This window comes from Gopherus flavomarginatus, chromosome 1 (assembly GCF_025201925.1).
Source record: "Gopherus flavomarginatus isolate rGopFla2 chromosome 1, rGopFla2.mat.asm, whole genome shotgun sequence".
Classification (NCBI taxonomy): domain Eukaryota; kingdom Metazoa; phylum Chordata; order Testudines; family Testudinidae; genus Gopherus; species Gopherus flavomarginatus.
This window is the reverse complement of record NC_066617.1, coordinates 335,447,692-335,466,953: the sequence shown is the minus strand read 5'-3', so window position 1 is coordinate 335,466,953 and position 19,262 is coordinate 335,447,692. Positions and strand designations below refer to the sequence as shown.

At 43.6% G+C, this 19,262-nt stretch overlaps 1 protein-coding gene across 5 annotated transcripts in view; it reads right to left on the bottom strand.

Annotated features, from left to right (window-relative positions):
- C1H11orf65 (chromosome 1 C11orf65 homolog) overlaps positions 1-18,123 on the bottom strand; it is a 39,743-nt gene extending 21,620 nt beyond the window's left edge. The window contains exons 1-3 of one of the 5 annotated variants that reach the window (XM_050928416.1): positions 17,934-18,123; positions 17,150-17,223; positions 110-188 (exon numbers count right to left, since the gene is read on the bottom strand). In XM_050928416.1, the coding sequence (XP_050784373.1) occupies positions 110-172 (63 nt within the window). In that variant the 5' untranslated portion in view covers positions 173-188; positions 17,150-17,223; positions 17,934-18,123. Of the gene's footprint in view, positions 1-109; positions 189-535; positions 583-8,550; positions 8,602-10,406; positions 10,452-17,149; positions 17,224-17,933 lie in introns of those variants that run through there. The other 4 variants (XM_050928388.1, XM_050928425.1, XM_050928397.1 and 1 more) reach the window with 4 other exon arrangements.
- Positions 18,124-19,262: the final 1,139 nt, after the last annotated feature.

The window sequence follows — 19,262 nt, the reverse complement described above, 5'->3', positions numbered from 1 at the left end:
ACTTTCCATCACCACTTTGGTTTATAGAGGAGAAAAATATCAAAATTGTTACTTAAGTGTTTAATGATTAAAATAAATGATTAAACATAAAATAGTACTTCACACTCACAATACATCTTTTCCAGCACCTCTGAATGACTCTTGCAGCCTGATTCCATTTGTCTTCTTCCATTGGTATTTACAAATGCCTAAAAAAATAAGGTTATTGTTCACAACTATTCAATATTGCCTCTGTTGCTATTTGCACAGCCTTTTTCTTTTATAACCAGTTTAAAGAAAGTATATGGTAAAAATCACTTTTAAAAAAATGTCTGTCTTTTAAGAGTGGTGGTGTAGCTGTGTTACCTCACCCACAATAGCTTTTAAGACTTGAATTAAGATGGAGAAAAAATAGGTTACTCATCAATAACTAGTTTCTCCAACTAAGTTATATTCCCTCTAGACCAGTAATCTTAGGTAGAAATTACAAAATAAAATAATTCATAGAAATTGGAAAAGTAATTGTGAAATACAGATACAGACAAAAAAACAATACCTGCTTTTCAAAGATGGTCATGCACAACTGCATTCAGCATGGGTGTACGTTTGAAATCAAAGTGATTTAAATAATTGATTTTAATCATGATTTAAATCAGCAAGCAGGAAACCTCAATTTAAATAATCAATTTTAATTGTGATTTGCATTTGTACTTTAGTTATTTTCCTGAAGAAAGGTTGATTCTCATTGGTTGGATTTGCAACTAAATATGGCTTTAGCACACTAAATTTGGTGCTTCTTTTTACTCACCAAAAAGGGAGCAGGGATAGCTTAGTGGCTTGAGCATTAGACTGCTAAACCCAGGGTTGTGAGTTCAGCCCTTGAAGGGGCTGCTTAGGGATCTGGGGCAAAAATTGGTCCTGCTGATAAAGGCAGGGGGCTGGACTTGATGACCTTTCAAGGTCCCTTCCAGTTCTCAGAGATTGGTATAGCTCCAATTATTACAAGGACAATACACTATGTTTATCTACATAATTTAAGAAATTATAGAGCTTAACATATATTAATACAGAGTCTTAATGTTTACATATTTTATTATGTAGAAAATGGTGAGCAATACATTTCTTATTCACTAGATGATTATTTTTAACTTGTGATTTGTGGCAAGCTCTATTTGGATGGAAATTCAAATTATATTAAAAATGCAAAAACACAACATTTCAATTTGTTATGAAATAAAACTATCTTAAATGTGCTACGTTTATCAAAATATGTTTTGCATTTAAAACTATTTGATTTATTAAATAATGGAATCATTAGCTGTAGATAGTGAATTGAACTGACTGTTTCCTATCACCTTTAAGATTTTAGAACTAGTAGATTTCATTCTCTCATATGTAGGACTAAGATTTAGTCACAGGTATTTCTAGTAAAAGTCATGGACAGGTCACTGGCAATAAACAAAAATTCATGCTGTGGCCTGTCCATGACTTATACTCGAAATACCCTTGACTAAAACTTAGCAGCTCCTGGAGCGCCATTGCTCTGGGGGATCCTGGGACACTGCTGCTCCAAAAATCTGTATTACTGACACTGCTTTGGATGTAATATCAGCCACTATAGCAGGAGAAACACAAAATCCTAAATGTGTATTTTGCCAGGTAATTTCAGGTGTCATGCATAGAGAGGGGCATAATGTGGATCTTGTCTTTGGTAATGTGTGGGGACCGCGGGGTGGAGATTACACCTTTTTCAGACAGTGTCATCATCAGGGCAGAATTCTCTATGCTCTGCAGCTGGTGACTCAATTTGTCTAATGGCCGGTAGGACATTATGATATTTTTTCCTGACCTATTTCTATGATGACTCTTAAGCATCTTCTCTTTATTCATCATCCTCATATGTAAACTTGGTTTACTGATGACTGTCAGGAGCAGAAATGTATGGCCAACAGGTTAGAGTACTGTCATCAGAATTGCACTCACTCCAATGATTACAATAAACACTTTTCAAAGTTGTATGGCATGGTAACGTTAAAGATGAAGAATGCAGAAGCAATGGTGGAAGACAAGAAAGTTTTCTCCATATTTAGCATCATCATGTGTCATGGTATAATCCCCCACTCTGAACCTTAATGTCCAAAAGATGGGGTACCAGCATGAATTCCTCTAAGCTCAATTACCAGCTCAGTACTTGTAGCGCTGCCACCAACCAGGAATTCCAGTGCCTGGTACACTCTGGTCCCCCCAAAAACCTTGCCCGGGAACCCCCAAGACCCAGTCCCTCTGGATCTTAACACAAGGAAAGTAAACCCTTTCCCTCACCGTTGCCTCTCCCAGGCTTCCCCTCCCTGGGTTATCCTGGAAGATTACTGTGATTCAAACTCCTTGAATCTTAAAACAGAGAGGAAAATTCACCTTCCCCCTCTCCTTCTCTCTCCCCCTCCCAGACTCTCCCTGAGAGAGAAAGTAATCCTAACACAGAGAGAAATTAACCTTTCTCTCCCCCTTCCCTCCTTTCTCCCCACCAATTCCCTGGTGAAGCCAGACCCAGTCCCCTGGGATCTCACACCAGAATAAAAAAAAACACAATCAGGTTCTTACACAAGAAAAGCTTTTAATTCAAGAAAGAAAAACAGTAAAAATTATCTTTGTAAATTTAAGCTGGAATATGTTACAGGGTCTTTCAGCTATAGACACTGGGAATACCCTCCCAGCCTAAGTATACAAGTACAAAGTAAAATCCTTTCAGCAAAATACAAATTTGAACTCCTTCCAGCCAAATATACATTTGCAAATAAAGAAAACAAACATAAGCCTAACTCGCCTTATCTACCTAGTACTTACTATTCTGAGCACATAAGAGCCTGTATCAGAGAGATTGGAGAGAAACCTGGTTGCACGTCTGGTCGCTCTCAGAACCCAGAGAGAACAACCACCAAAAACTAACAGCACACACAAAAACGTCCCTCCCTCAAGATTTGAAAGTATCCTGTCCCCTGATTGGTCCTCTGGTCAGGTGACAGCCAGGCTCACTGAACTTGTTAACCCTTTACAGGCAAAAGAGACATGAAGTACTTCTGTTCTATTAACCCTTAACTATCTGTTTATGACACCATGCTTTGAACTTTAGCATCACACCTTTGAAAGCTCTTTACTGTAATAAGTTGGACTGTGCAGTTCTGCTGACAGTGCTCTCTCTAGAGGAGTTATAGGCAATTTAACTTCCTGAGGTTTTAGAGGTTATAGGAGAACATGGGTCTAATTGCATCATGCCAATTGGATCTATATAGCTAAAACTGAATAAAAGAAGTATTAAGTAAAGTACCAGCTTCCCTCAAATGAGTACAGTACTCTGATGGTTCTTTCATGTGGGGTTCTGCAAGCCCTACCTTGATGCCTCTTTTTTCAAGGTTGGTGTAAGATATCACTGTGAGGAACTATGAGATAACTTGGGCGGCTTTCAGCTCAGTTTCTTAATTTCAACTAACCCAGGTGATGCGATGTGGGTGCTTTGTCAGTGCCTGATCCTGGCTGGGACTTGGAAGGCAGAAATTTAACTGAAAGTCAGTCTGAATAAAATAGAGGTGATGCTAATAGACTGGGGAAGAAGCTTAAAGGGATGGTCAAGTGATTCTTTCTCTCATGCGCAAGGACGTGTCTCCTCCTCTGTCCTAGAAGCTCATAATTTAGGACTGATTTTAGGACCCCATCTGCTCTTGGATTTTAGGTGCTATTAGGGCCCAAGGCCAAAAATCCACAAAGGACTTAGGCATTGCAACATCTAACTCAGGGATCAGCATCCTTTGGCACATGGCCCGCAAAGGTAAGCACCCTGGCAGGCCGGGCAGGTTTGTTTACCTGCCGCGTCTGCAAGTTCAGCCAATTACAGCTCCTACTGGCCGCGGTTCACCGCCCCAGGCCAATGGGGGCTGCGAGAACTTAAGAACATAAGAACGGCCATACTGGGTCAGACCAAAGGTCCATCTAGCCCAGTATCCTGTTTACTGACAGTGGCCAATGCCAGGTGCCCCAGAGGGAGTGAACCTAACAGGTAATGATCAAGTGATTTCCTGCCATCCATCTCCACCCTCTGACAAACAGAGGCTAGGGACATCATTCCTTACCCATCCTGGCTAATAGCCATTAATGGACTTAACCTCCATGAATTTATCCAGTTCTCTTTTAAACACTCTTATAGTTCTAGCCTTCACAACCTCCTCAGGCAAGGAGTTCCACAAGTTGACTGTGTGCTGTGTGAAGAAGAACTTCCTTTTATTTGTTTTAAACCTGCTACCCATTAATTTCATTTGGTGGCCCCTAGTTCTTCTATTATGGGAATAAGTAAATAATTTTCCTTATTCACTTTCTCAACATCACTCATGATTTTATATACCTCTATCATATCCCCCCTTAGTCTCCTCTTTTCCAAGCTGAAAAGTCCTGGCCTCTTTAATCTTTCCTCATATGGGACCCGTTCCAAACCCCTAATCATTTTAGTTGCCCTTCTCTGAACCTTTTCTATTGCCAGTATATATTTTTTGAGATGAGGAAACCACATCTGTACGCAGTATTCAAGATGTGGGTGTACCATCCATTTATATAAGGGCAATAATATATTCTCCGTCTTATTCTCTATCCCCTTTTTAATTATTCCTAACATCCTGTTTGCTTTTTTGACCGCCTCTGCACACTGCGTGAACATGTTCAGAGAACTATCCACGATGACTCCAAGATCTTTTTCCTGATTCGTTGTAGCTAAATTAGCCCCCATCATATTGTATGTATAGTTGGGGTTATTTTTTTCAATGTGCATTACTTTACATTTATCCACATTAAATTTCAGTTACCATTTTGTTGCCCAACCACTTAGTTCTGTGAGATCATTTTTGAAGTTCTTCACAGTCTGCTTTGGTCTTAACTATCTTGAGCAGTTTGGTATCATCTGCAAACTTTGCCACCTCACTTTTTATCCCTTTCTCCAGATCATTTATGAAGCGGCGTGGGCCGAGGGATGTGCTGGCCGCCGCTTTCTGGTGCCCCCATTAGCCTGGGACGGCAAATGGCGGCAAGTGGGAGCCTCAATCGGCTGAACTTGTGGAAGCAGCAGGTAAACAAATTGGCCAGGGTGTTTACCCTGGTGAGCCACATGCCAAAGGTTGCCGATCCCTGATCTAACTTTTAAGCACCTAGCCGTCCAGTGGATGCCAGAGACTGAGTTAAGCACCTAGGCTCCTTATAAGATGCGTTAGCAGAGATAAATACCTAACAATGGGATCCACAAAGCCAGCACACTAGACAAGGAGCTGCCTAAGCTAATGAATAGCAGACTCTGAGGAGAGGTGTGTGTCCTAAGCCCTATCTCTTTCATGGAGTCAGGTACAAGGTAATCCCATTTGGGATCCACAGCCATGAACCCTCACCTGTGTCAGGCACCAAAGCCATATCTTCCCAGAACAGCAGTGGCACACACATGCCTAACTCCATGCAAAATGGCCACATGGTGGTGAGTGAAGAAGAAAGACTCCCTTATAACTTAATTCAGTGGTTAGGGAATTCACCCAGGATATGAGAGATTCTGGTTCAATTTCCTCCTCCGCCTGCAGAGAAAGGATTTGAAAATTGTTTTCTCACTTCTCAGGTGAGTACCCTAACCACTGGGCTCTGGGATATTTTAAAGTGGGTTTCTCTGTAAGGTGTTCCACTGGATATAAATAATTAAATATGCACTAGGCCAGAAAGAGAGTGAAAATGACCATAGTCCAGTCGTTAAGGGACGCATGTGTGAGGTGGGAAACCTGCATTCAAATCTCTTCTTATCAGTCAGAGGGGGGAACCGAACCACAATTTCCCACATCCTGTGTAAGTACCCTATCCACCAGACTAAAGGTTATAGGGGAGGATAGGCCTTCCCCTACCCCGTCCCCATTTTATGTGGGATTAGGCATGCTCTGTGACTGCCTGACAAATTGGGCCCTGCAGCTGAGATACATGAGGGAATTGTAGTGGAGTTTAGGGATGAGACCGGGCCGGGGCACCTACACTGAGGCATTGTGTGCATGCCCACCAGCAGTGACCTAGAGTCTACACTATGGAAAAAAAAAACTTGCAGAAGTGAGTCTCAGAGTTTCGGCTTCAGTCGGATCAGAAATCTCTACACTGTTATTTTTAGCCCCATAAAGCAAGCCCCGGTGAGCCCAAGTCAGTTGACCCAAGCTATGAGACTCACGGTCTTAGTTTTGTGGTGGTGGGTTTTTTTGCTGTGAACATGATTCCTTAGGCACCTAGAGGACTTTTATGGGGAAACATTTAGGTGCCAAGAGATTTTAGGAGCCTCTAGAGTTAGGAAGCAGCTGAGCAGGTGCTTTGAGGATTTCAGTGGTGCCTATATTTTTGAGTTAGACAGGAGTTAAAGGCCTAAATCCTTTTGTGGATCTGGACTAGAGAGAGAAAGTGTGTGTGTTTTAATCTGTGCCTGAACGAGTATTTGTCTTTTTTTGATTCCAGATTTGCCAAACCTATCCATGTTGTTATGACTTCTAGATTGTGGGAATACCCTTGCCTGACTGTTAGTTGGACAACCAGCTATATTATCTGTCCAAGAAACACACTGGCTTCTTGTTCATTTTTACTTGGTTTAACAATTATTAATAACAGTTATGGCTGTGCATGCAAAAACATCATAGCTAAGTTTAGGGAGGCAATAGTCCCTCTCTAAACAGCAAGATTACAGGGTATATAGAATAGAATGTACATATCTGAGCATAAGTACCACAGATATAAAAATGGAGGCACTTTTCAGAAGTGCAACAAAAATGTGAAGAGTTGGAAGCTTAATTTCAGAGGAATGGTTACAAGAACTATATATAAATATAATATAGATAAATGGGATACATATTTACTAGTATTTGAAGGAGAAGAATTGATGAACCTATTACAAGAAGTATATTCAAAACTAGAAGTAATGGTAGGAAATTGAGCAAAGAAAACATTTATACCTAATATCGGGAACCACTGCCTAAAAGCCTATAAAAACGAGATTGGGCACAGCACTCAATGAACAATTCTAGATTGTAAGGCCATGAATTGGATGCGCTAAAGGGTCTTTTTCATTTCTAATTACTGTGATTCTAAAATTCTCATTGAATCTTGACAACTGTGATTGCTTCATATAAAATAGTACATATTTTCTATTATCTCTGGAACAAATTTAGATATACTCTCTGGTTTAAAGTCCCCCCCCCAACACCACCACCAAAACTGACAGGTTTTCTGCTTCAACAGGATCAATCACAAATAGCAATTAAATTACTAATGGTTCTTTTCTCTTCTTGATGTATTTGGACAACTTCCATTAATGTTAATGAGATTTGCACACATACAATGAATAGAGAATATCCTCCTAAGTGATGATACTTGTATAAACCTCATTAAATAAAATGAAAGGGAAAGATAAAAGTTCCTTCCCTGTAGGTGAACATCCCCATAACAAAAGCACTAGACAATGAAAAGTGGAGAATTATTCTGAAATGTAGGGAGACGGTCTACATGACCTAACAGGTCATTCCAGTCTCTAACTACGAATAAGCTCTGCTGGCTAAAGAAGTTACCATTTACCCACCAATCTGTGTTTCCTACTTTGTACATATTTTCTAACAAACTTATTTTACCCCTGTACTATGATTCATTATTATTTCTTTAGTGCCAAAATGTGCTTGGTGCTGTGCCATACACAAAAATAAAGACAGTTCTTCCAGAAAACAGCTTATATTCTAAAAAAGACAGGTTTCACTAGGAAACCCAGAAGCAGGAAAAATCTTAATTAATGTCTACAGAGCAAAATAAAACAAAATAAAATAAAATTTAAAAAACCATTTCAGAAAGTCTTAGAGCATGGGGTCAACACGCTGATTGTTTTCAATTTCCACACCCACTCCCACCCCTCATTCTATCCCATAATTACCTGTAGGGTAGAAATGGGTTTTTATTTTATTAGCCTATATTCATATGGTTGAAATGTATTGGAAATCTTAATGAATAATATCTGCTTCATTTTCCCTTGTCTACTACCTAGGATAGTACTTTGGAGAACTTAGAGCATGTCTTCACTAGCAACGTGGCTGTGTAGTCATGGCCCAGCGGTGGGAGAGCTCCCAGCGCTATAAAAAAACCCACCTCCCCGAGGGGAATAGCTACCAGTATTGGTGCACTGTCTACACTGCCACTTTACAGTGTTGAAACTTGCAGCGCTCAGGGGTGTGTTTTTTCACACCCCTGAGTGAGAAAGTTGCAGTACTGTAAAGTGGCAGTGTAGACAATGCCTTAGGACCATGCAATAGGGAAAGCAAACACAATGCTTAAATGCAAATTCCAATTGACATTACCAGGTCGATTTATCTTATCTCAACCTAATTATACAGGTCAAAACTTATGTCCATCAATAAAAGGAAGTGCTTCCTCTGGGAAAGTTGAGTTGGTGCAATAATAATTTGTAATCAAATTACAAAAATAAAAGACCAAGCAAAGAACACTCTCAGAAATGGTACTGAATAACTCCTGGACCATGCTGATTACCTTCAACTCATTGATTTCAGTGGAGTTGAAGATACCCATCACCTTGCAGAACTGGCATCAAAATATGTAATATCTTTGAAGGTGAGGAATTTCAGTACCTCTTTGAAGTTTAATTTCAGGGATGTCTTCAAATTTTGCAATACTATATATTTTGTGCGTAATTTCCCCTAAGATACTATTGCATTTTGGTTTACAATGCATTTGAAAAGATTTTTCAACACGTCATGCTGCGTCAGTAAAATATATGCCAAGATCTGCAAGCATAAACTTACATTTGCAAGTGACACCCTTTCATGGACTGTAAAGAGTACAGAGCTTAAATTTACAAAATATAAGGATACTGCCTCCAATCTCTAAGAAATAAAAATCTGACTTCTAAATTGCTGCTTGAGTTCTCATTAGCCAAACTCATGAGCATCTTCCCTGAGTTTAAACTAGATTCCATTTTTACATCTGTCATACTCTGTATCATATTGAATTACAAAGATTCGCTTTATTCTACATTTTTAAATGCTGACTGTAATCACTGTAAAGTTAGTTTGCACATTTCCATTAAAGCAGTTGTGTTCTTCTGGCCATAAAAAGGTTGAATAATACAACTAGCCTCTGATGGTGTTGTGTATCTGTGCAATCCATGTTGCCACAGATTTTGTCTTTGAGAAGGAGGAGGTACAGAGCAACCAAGCTAAAAAGCAGACAGCTGTAGTCCTTAGCGAAAAGGGGGTGGGGGGCAGCAGCAGAAACAGCAGCTTTATTCCCCATGGAAAATTACAATGTTTGACAGGAAACTCTAGGGGTGACTTTAATAACTTTGAGATCACTTTTTCTCATATTTTTAAAAAATGATTAGGGGTATGGAACAGCTTCCAGATGAAGCAAGATTAATAAGCCTGGGACTTTTTGGCTTGGAAAAGAGAAGACGAAGGGCAGGATATGATACAGGTCTATAAAATCATGACTGGTGTGGAAAGAGTAAATAAGGAAGTGTTATTTATGCCTGCTCATAACACAAGAACTAGGGATCACCATATGAAATTATTAGGCAGCAGGTTTAAAACAAACGAAAGGACGTATTTCTTCACACAATGCACAGTCAACCTGGGGAATTCCTTGCCAGGGGATGTTCTGAAGGCCAAGACTATAACAGGGTTCAAAAAGAACAAGATAAATTCCTGGAGGATAGGTCCAGCAATGGCTATTAGCCAGCATGGGCAGGGATGGTGTCCCTAGCCTCTGTTTGCCAGAAGCTGGGAATGGGCGACAGGGGATGGATCACCTGATGATTTCCTGTTCTGTTCATGCCCTCTGAGGCACCTGGCATTGGCCACTGTTAGAAAACAGGATACTGGGCTAGATGGACCTTTGGTCTGACCCAGTTTGGCCATTCTTATATTTTCTTTACAATAATTTTTTGAAAGCTAAAGTTTGTATTATGCAAACTTGTTTCCCTCCAGCACATGTGTACACAGATTTGATTTTTTTTTTATTCAATCTGGAAAAGGCCCTTTGAAGCAGTTGTCTATTTGGCTGGGGCGGGGGGGGGGGGGGGCAGGGACTAAAAAAACCGCGATAACAAATGATGGCTTTAGAAAAAAGACTAAAGGCACCTAAATAAAAGTGCCCCCCTCCCCCCGAGTTAGTGGGACGCATTGTGGAGCCTGGAGCCGAGGAGAGGAGCCAGGAAATGGCTGGAAAGGAAACACTGGGACCGGAAGATGGCGGAGGGGCCCCGGAGCGGATGGGGGTCGGGGCCAGGAAGTGATTTCCTCCCCCCCCCCCAATGAGCTACTCGGGACAGGCGGGGACTGGTGGGGGAGCCCTGGGCGCCCACCCTCCCCCCGCGCCCCGCCGGGTACCGGCCACTGCAGCGCGAGGTCGGTTCAGCTAGCGGCGACTGAGCGTCCTGTTGCTATAGTAACCCGCAGCCTAGGGGTGGGGACTGAGGGGCGGGGCTTATAGGAAGGAAAGATGCAGAGATGGGGAGGTGTCTCCCGGCTGGGGGCTGAGGAGGGGAGGGGTCCAGGGAGGTGTCTCCTGGATGGGGGCTGAAGAGGGGAGGGGTCCAGGGAGGTGTCTCCCGGCCGGGGGCTGAGGAGGGGAGGGGTCCAGGGGAGGTGTCTCCCGGCTGGGGGCTGAGGAGGGGAGGGGTCCAGGGGAGGTGTCTCCCGGCTGGGGGCTGAGGAGGGGAGGGGTCCAGGGAGGTGTCTCCTGGCTGGGGGCTGAGGAGGGGAGGGGTCCAGGGGAGGTGTCTCCTGGCCGGGGGCTGAGGAGGGGAGCTGTCTCCCTGCTGGGGGTTGAGGTCCCAGTGAGGTGTCTCCTGTCTGGGAGCTGGGCGGGGGTTGTCTGTGAGAGGTTTCTCCTGGCTGCGGAGGGGACGTCCAGGGTAGCAGGTGTCTCCTGGATGGGGGCTGTGGAGAGGGGTCTGGGAAGGTGTCTCTTGGCTGGGGGCTGAGGAGGCGGATCTGGGGGAGGTGTCTCCTAGCTGGGGTCTGAAGTGTGTTTGTGTCTGAGGGAGGTATATTCAGCTGGAAACTGAAGAGGGGGAGGTCCAGGGGTGGGTACAGAAGTTTCCTTCTGGCTAGGGTGCAGAATGGGAGCCAATGGCTGTGGGGAACTGAGGAAAATGAGGTCTTTCCTGGGTTGGGGCTGCTGTTCCAGGTCAAGACAGGAGCAGAACTGCCCCCATTTTCCCTCAGAGGGCAGTGGTTCACCAGCCCCAAAGGTGGCTCATCTCACTCATGCCCTCCACAAATGAAGGCCCCCTTCCGTAAGGAGCTAGATTCCATCAGCCCATTGGGCATCCTCACCTGTCAGGATTGGACCATAGATTGTACTGTTTACCCCAGAATGAAAATACTGTAGGAAGGGAACAGGGATGGGGGATCGACACGGCAGATACAGACTATATCTTGAATATAATGGTGCTATTGGCAGAGAAGACATTTCTTATCTTATATTAGTGCTCCTTCTTGAAGAGCAGTCCTAAACACCAAAGGGAATTCAACTGGAATACAAAGATGACTAATATATATTTTGTGCATGTGGGAGAGGAAAGGTAGACCAGTAAATGGGACACATAGGACTTCAGAGACCAAGAGTTGTTTCCCTGCTCTGCCACAGATATCCTTTGTAACCTTGGGTAAGTTGTCTTCCTGATCCTCAGTTCTTTGTAAAAAGGAAGTTAGTAGAACTTCCTAGGGGTGTTGTGAGTATAAATACATTAAAAGATTAAGAGGTGCTCAAACACCATGTTAATGGGGGCTTTACCAGGCACCTAGATAAGTAGTTGCAAATTATAAACTCTAGGGCTGAAAGAGAGCTTGAACTCATGGTCATCGAGTCCATCTTCCCATGCTGAAGCAGGACATATACACCTAGAAAGACCAGCCCTGACAGCCTGTTCTTAAAAACATCCAACAATGGGGATTCTTCACGATCACTTTGTTAGTCTATTCCAGTACTTAACTATCCTTAAGTTTTTCTTAATATCATAGAATATCAGAGTTGGAAGGGACCTCAGGAGCTCATCCAATCCCCTGCTCAAAGCAGGCCTAATCCCCAGACAGATTTTTGCTCCAGATCCCTAAATGGCCCTCAAGGATTGGGCTCACAATCCTAGGTTTAGCAGGCCAATGTTCAAGCCACTGAGCTATCCCTCCCCCTGTAGATTTATCTAGGATAAATCTCCCTTGCTGCAGATTAAGCCCATTTCAGTACTTGTCCTACCTTCAGTAGACATGGAGAACAATTGATCAGCACCATCTTTGTAACACCCCATAACCTATTCAAAGACTTATGTCCCGGTGGCTGCTCAGGTGGTCCCCAGGGCCAACTGTCCAGGGCTACTCGAGCAGTAGCCAATGTGGCTGGCCCCAGGGCAGCTCCAGCAGCAGTCGATATGACTGGTTGTGGGGCTTCCCAAGCGGCTGACTGCAGAGCAGCTCCAGCAGTGTCCAGTATGGCTGTCCCTGAGGCCATCTGAGTAGCTCTCCCTTTTCTCAGTCTTCTTTTCTCAAGACTTAACATGCCCTGTTCTTTAACCTTTCCTCAGAGGTCATATTTTCTAAGTCATTTTTGTTGCTCTCCTCTGGAATCGCTCCAATTTGTCCACATCTTTCCTAAAGTGTGGCACCCAAAATTGGACAGTTCTCCAGCCAAGGCCTGACCAATTCCAAGTAAAGCAGAAAAATTTCCTCCCATGACTTACGTACAACACTCTTGTTCATGCACCCCAGAATAATATTTGCTATTTTTGCAACTGCATCATATTTTTGGCTCATATTAAGTTTTGATCCATTACAACCCTAGATCTTTTTCTGCAGTATTACTGCCTAGCTAGTTATTTCCAGTTTTGTATTTGTGCATTTGATTTTTTTGCCTTCTGAAGTGTAGTCCTTTGCACTTGTCTTCATTAAATTTCATCTTGTTGATTTCCAGTTCTCCAATTTATCAATGTCCTTTTGAATTCTAATGCTGTCCTCCAAAGTGCTTGCAACCCCTCCCAGCTGGGTGTCATCCATAAATTTTATAAGCATACTCTCCGCTCCCTTATCCCAATCATTAATGAAAATATTTACTAGTGCAAAACACCTCTAAATAATGTCCTCCCAGTTTGATAATGAACCATTAATAACTAAAGCTACAATTTAGTCATGGGTATCTTTAATAAAACTCATGGACAGGTCACGGGCAATAAATAAAAATTCATGGCCCATGACCTGTCCATGACTTTTACTATAAATGACTAAATCTTAGCTGGGGGGCACTGCTGCTCTGGGGCACCACGGGGGCCACTGCTGGGGGGGCACTGCTGGGGAGGGCTGGGAGACTGCTGCTGTATGGGGTGCCCCCAAGGGGCCGCTGCTCTCGGGGGCACCCCAGGGCCAGCGGCACCAGTTGCCGGGAGGCACCAAGCAGTAGCTGCTCCGGCCACCCCCTGGAGCTGCCTCCCCTTCCCCTGCTGCTCCGGCCGTCCCCAGGACCACTGCTAGGGGCCACAGAGCTGCTCTCAATGCCCCTGGGACCGCTGCTCAGGTGGTCTCCAGGGCCAGCTGCACTGGCGGCTGCTCAGGTGGTCCCCAGAGCCAACTGTCCAGGGCCACCGGAGCAGTAGCCAATGTGGCTGGCCCCGGTGCAGCTCCAGCAGCAGTCGATACGACTGCCTGTGGGGCTTCCCAAGCAGCTGGCTGCAGAGCAGCTCCAGCAGTGGCTGGTGTGGCTGTCCCTGGGGCCGTCTGAGTAGCTCTCCCTGAGGCCAGCTGCTTGGGTGACCCTGGGGCCAGCCGCGCAGGCCACTGCAGAAGTCACAGAGGTCACAGAAAGTCACAGAATCTGTAACTTCCACAACCTCCGTGACAGACATGGAGCCCTATTAATAACTTCTCTGAATACACTCTTTCAACCAGTTGTGCATTCATTGTCATACTTTGGGATGCAATCCAGAGAAGTAAGGGGTTGTGTGTCACCACTGGACCTGCAACCCTGGGTTCCTTACAATGCTTTGCTGATTTAGGTCACAGCATGGGACGCTCGTAGTCAGCCTGCAACTGTGCAGGTCACACCCTCACAGGGCCGGCCCACAACATTTTGGCACCTGTGGTGGGGAGCTGAAATGACGCCCCCATGCTTCCTCGCTTGGGCCAAAACTTTGAAAGACCTCAATTCTGCCTTCTTCCTGTTCTGCTCCTCTCATGGTACTGCTCTGTTACCTATCCCAATAAAGGAGAACTAACAACTTAAAATGCCTTGTTCAAAATTTTAAGTAACACTTAACTTTCAAACACCTGAACAGCAAATGTAACTTTTCTTGTCTGCATAGTAAATATTGGCATTTGTATCTGTTTGAATAATCAAAGTGGTGCTTTCCATGCCATCTTGGTTGCAAAGATTTGAACTGCTTCCTGAAGGTCCACAGTCTGGGCCAGCTCTATTGAGATGATTGCAAGGCCGACCAGCCTCTCCTGTGTCATTGTGGAGCATAGATGTGTTCTTATTAACTTCAGCTTGGAGAAGCTGCGTTCTCCACTGGCAATTGTTACAGGAAGCATTAGAAGTATGTGCAGAGCAACAAAAGCATTTGGAAAGAGGGTGGTCGTCTTATTTGTGCAGATATATTCCAGAACAGCCTTTGGAGTTGATCCTGCTGAAATGTATCTTGAAAGAGCTTTCAGTTCATCACCTAAACCACTCGTATCAATCTCACACGTCATCGTGTGTCAACACTGTCTAGTGCCCTGCATTGCTGGTGTAGGTCTTTTTCAGGTATAGTGAGGAGTTTTGGAATATCATACAACACCCCAAATATACTGCTGTGTTCCTTAGGCTGCATGAAATATTCTTCAACTGGCTGTATTGCACAATCTAGCACCTGGTTAAAGAATTCAACTTTGAATTGTTGTTTGGGGTCCCTTATGAGATTATCCTGTGCCTCATAATCAAAATGTCTTCTTCTTCGGTGACTCTTGTATTCTTGAAACGGTGGGAAAATAGCTTCTGTTTGAAGTTCTTCTGCCAACTTCTGTGCAGTCTTCAGAATGTTGTGAAATCCCTCATCTGACCGGTAAGACTGTAGGTATGACTTTGCTTTGTCCAGTTGTTCCATTGCTCCAGACATATCAAGGTCAACACCTTGGAGTCTCTTGCTTACAACATTTATTTCAAACAGTATGTCATGTCACAACACTAAGCAACACAGAAATTTGAAGTTATGTACGTTTCTGGTGATTTCCTTTCCCTCTGCCACTGTTCTCCCAACAATAGTTCCTGTCATAGAATTATCCTCCATAATGGCAACTGTGGCATCATGTGTCTTCCCAATTTGGTGTTTGATAGGTTTTATCACCTCCACTTGACTTTCACATCATGTGGCACTTAGTGGTTTCAGTGTCAGAGAGGATGTTCCCAGACGTTGCTTCAAAATCTGCCATCAATGAGTTGATGCAGAGAAAAATACAGAGATGCTTTGAATTACATTGAAAAATTCAGCAGCCTCACTAGAATCTGATGCTACATCACTGATCACCAAGTTCAATGAATGAGAACTGCATGGGACAAAAAAAGCTCAAGGGATTAACTCTCGGATCCATGTCTGCACTCCTCTGTTCTTTCCTCTCACGTTGGCACCATTATCGTAGCCCTGATCCCTGATGTCAGCTATCACAATTCCCGTATCTTCCAGCTTTTTAAGAAGCACATTTGTCATACCAGCTCCTGTAGTATCATCAATGTCAATAAATTCTAGAAAATGCTCTCTGACAGTCACCATTGCAGGGGCATTTTCACTAGGTTCTGTTGTTGTTACAAAATGCACCATTAAAGTAATTTGTTCCGTATGGCTGATATCAGGTGTGCAGTCCAGAATAACAGAGTAATATCTTGCTGACTTCAGATCTGCTGCAATCTTCTGCTTGACTTTTGTTGCCAGTAACTGGATGATCTCATTTTGAATTGTTTTTCCAAGGTAGTGGTGTGTGTACATTTCTTGGGTGGTGACTCTTCCTAGATGCTCCTGGAGTACAGCATCAAACTCAGCCATCAGCTCCACAGTTTTAAGGAAGTTTCCATTGTTTGGCACATACAGCTGATCTGAAGTGCCACGCAGTGCTAGGTTTTGGGTAGGAAGCATTTTCACAATGGCAATGAGCCTTTTCAGAACATTTGCCAGTAAAGAGACTCTGATGCAATCTTCTCTTGATGCTGATCATCTATGGTGGCCTTTGTTCCTGTGGAATCCAATGTGGCTGGAACATTGGACGGGAAGAGTTTGCAACAAAAACAGTATGCAGCATTCTGGGTTTTTGAGTAAGCCATGGCCTCTCCAATTTGTCACCATTGGGGATTTCACACCAGTAATGTGTTGGATGGAAACTTCTATTTTCATTGTCTTTGGGGAACATGATGTTTTTCACTTGCTGTGGCCCATGCACTACAAAGAAGTCCCTCAGGCTACTGCTCAAGTGGGTCCAGAGTCCTGCATCATCTAGACTTAAGGAACTAAACTCAGCAGCAGCTGTTTCTTGTGCCTTCACCACACTCTTCTCCGATCTACACTTTTCTTACATCCATTTGAGATGGAGATATGGATGCTGCAGTAGCTGCCAGGTCACCAGCACTCTGACTAACTGGAAGATCAGGCATCTCCTCACCACTCACATCCTCACTGGGGCCGGAAGGTTCACCGTGAACATTTGTGTCTATGTATCTCAGAAGAGCTCCTTTCTGCTTAGATAGAAAAGCTTCCTTTGATTTCTTTCTTTTTCTGAATTCTGCCCCAGAAGGGCGTTTTCTTCTTTCACTCATGACTGCTGTTCTGTGCCAGCTACAGTGGCTCTCAACACTCAGTTGAAGGGGAAAAATAAGCAGGCTGGTAGCAGGGCCTGAGTGAGGGAAGATATCAGCGTCTTAAGGGCCTAACTGGCTCCTACTACTTCATTGACTGCCTGTTCTCAAGTGGGTTCAGGGAAGCAGCAGGAAACAGGAAGCTCCCTAAGAAGCTGGTGTTAATCAGTCCAGGCTCCTGGGGGTGCTAGAGAGGTACATAAGAGGATCCTCCTCCTCTCTCTCCCTGCAGCTCCTGCTGCTTTCTGTTATTCTCTCTCACCTTTTCTCCTGCCTGCCTGTTATGTCTCTTGTGCCCTCCTTCCTCCAGCACAGCATTCCACCATCTCTGTGCATCTAGAGCAGAGAAAATACATATACACCAGCAGCAGACACAATTTTCTACACTCTGGGTCCTAGTGGCACCCCCCCATAGTCTGGCACCTCAGGTGGCCGCCTCAGTTCGCCTCATGGTAAGGCCAGCCCTGCACTCTGAGTGTATATGTGCTAGACAGCTCTGACCCCAGCAGCCTGTCTAGAGCTCCACACCCCCACTTTGGCTTCCACCAGCCTTGGTTACAGCCAGCAAGGTGACCCCAACATGATCCCATTCCTGGATTTTCCCCAAACCATATGCCATGAAGCATCCAGTCCTCACCTGGACCACTCAGAGAAATAATAAGGTTTGTTGCTCCTTTAAAGAAACAAAAGCATATTACAGCTTATTAACTGGGGTTAAACCACCCTTCCCTTCAAACACAGCATTAAGTTGGTTTATAGTGAAAATAAAACAAATGTATTAACAAAATATACATAGGACTAAGTGAGTTCAAGTATGAGCAATGAAGACACAAAGAGTTACAAGTAAAACAAAACAAAATATACTTTCTAGTGGCTAAGACTAAACTAGCTACGGTCTTTGTTCTACCAAGATTTCTTACTAATCTTTCTTTTTTCCAACCATGGCTGACTTTCTCTCAGTTAAGACTTTCCATAGAAGCACAAAGGACTGGTTTCCCTTGTCTTCATAGATGAAATATACTTGCCTAAGCAGGTTTCTTACTTACATCCAGTTGCCAGAGACTTCAGCTTTCCCTTGGTTGAAAGACCCATCTTTCTCAGCTTCCAAGTGCTCTGTTCCCTTGTGTCTGTCCAGTGATGGATCCATAGATGGTTTTTTTCTCTCTTATATCTTCCAAAGTTCAATGGCCTTATTTTAAGAGGCAGGGTGACTTCACTCTGTTTTCTCTTCCTGTGGATTTCCTGTTACCCTGCATGTAAGTGGGGCTTCCATTGTTTTGATTCCACCATGCTTAATTTAAGGGGGAGACAAGTAATTAGCTGCAATATTTTCTCCTGTCTGGGAGAGACCAGTTTCTCCCTTTGTATGGACACAGACTGTAAAGTCTAATATCAATGAGAATTCATAATTCCTTATATAATGTTAATACGTACATTTTACAATGATATTAATCATTAGTGTGTCATAGGTTTTCATAAAACACCTCACTTGATAAACTTTTATAATACAGTAAGATTATATGCAGTCAATAGATTCAGTTGCTTATCACGTGAGGTTCAGACCCCCTGTCTTTATATCCCAGATAAGTTTCTCTTCCCGGCTGGAAGCTGTTTCCTCCCTGACTTGTTAACATGATCTTCATTGTCTCTGCCTGACGACCGGGCTGGGCAGAGACACAAACACATTCCTTTGTCGAGGGCAGACCTATTCTCCTCATGGTATGCCTGGTTTAAATACATTTTAGTCATAATTTCACCATGTATCCATAACTTAATACACATTGCATACATACATCACACAAGAATATGAATGATCAAGGAGTTATTAGTTTTCCAATGACATACTACATGACACCTGTTAGATCTAGATTATACCCATAAGGAGTTGGGGTATGCTGAATTGTTTAGGTCAGCTGAAACTCAGTGAGACCCTTCCCCTCTGGCACTGGGATGCTCTTAGGCTCACACCCATGTTATAGTAATTTCATCTAGCCCATATTGTGATGGGTTGGACCCCTTAGGAAGCCACCTGATGTTCTGAGATAGCACTGAGTCTACCTGTTCTGCCAGCAAGGGCCGCCTTTAACCTGTCTTGCTGAGCCAGGCTCTTAAAACCTCCTCTAACACACAAACAGGCAGGGCCACATCCAGCTGCAGATCAGCTCTGGGAAGACTCAGTTTAAGGGATCTGCTCCAGCACTCAGCTGTCCACCTCCCTTGGAGTGCAGACCCAAAGATATATTATGAAATTCGCCCCCTCACTCAATGTGGAGAGAGGTGTGTACATTTCTTACCTCCTCCCCAGTTAGAAATTACAGAAACTGGGTTTAATAATAAAACAAATTTTATTAACTATAAAAGGCAGATTTTAATTG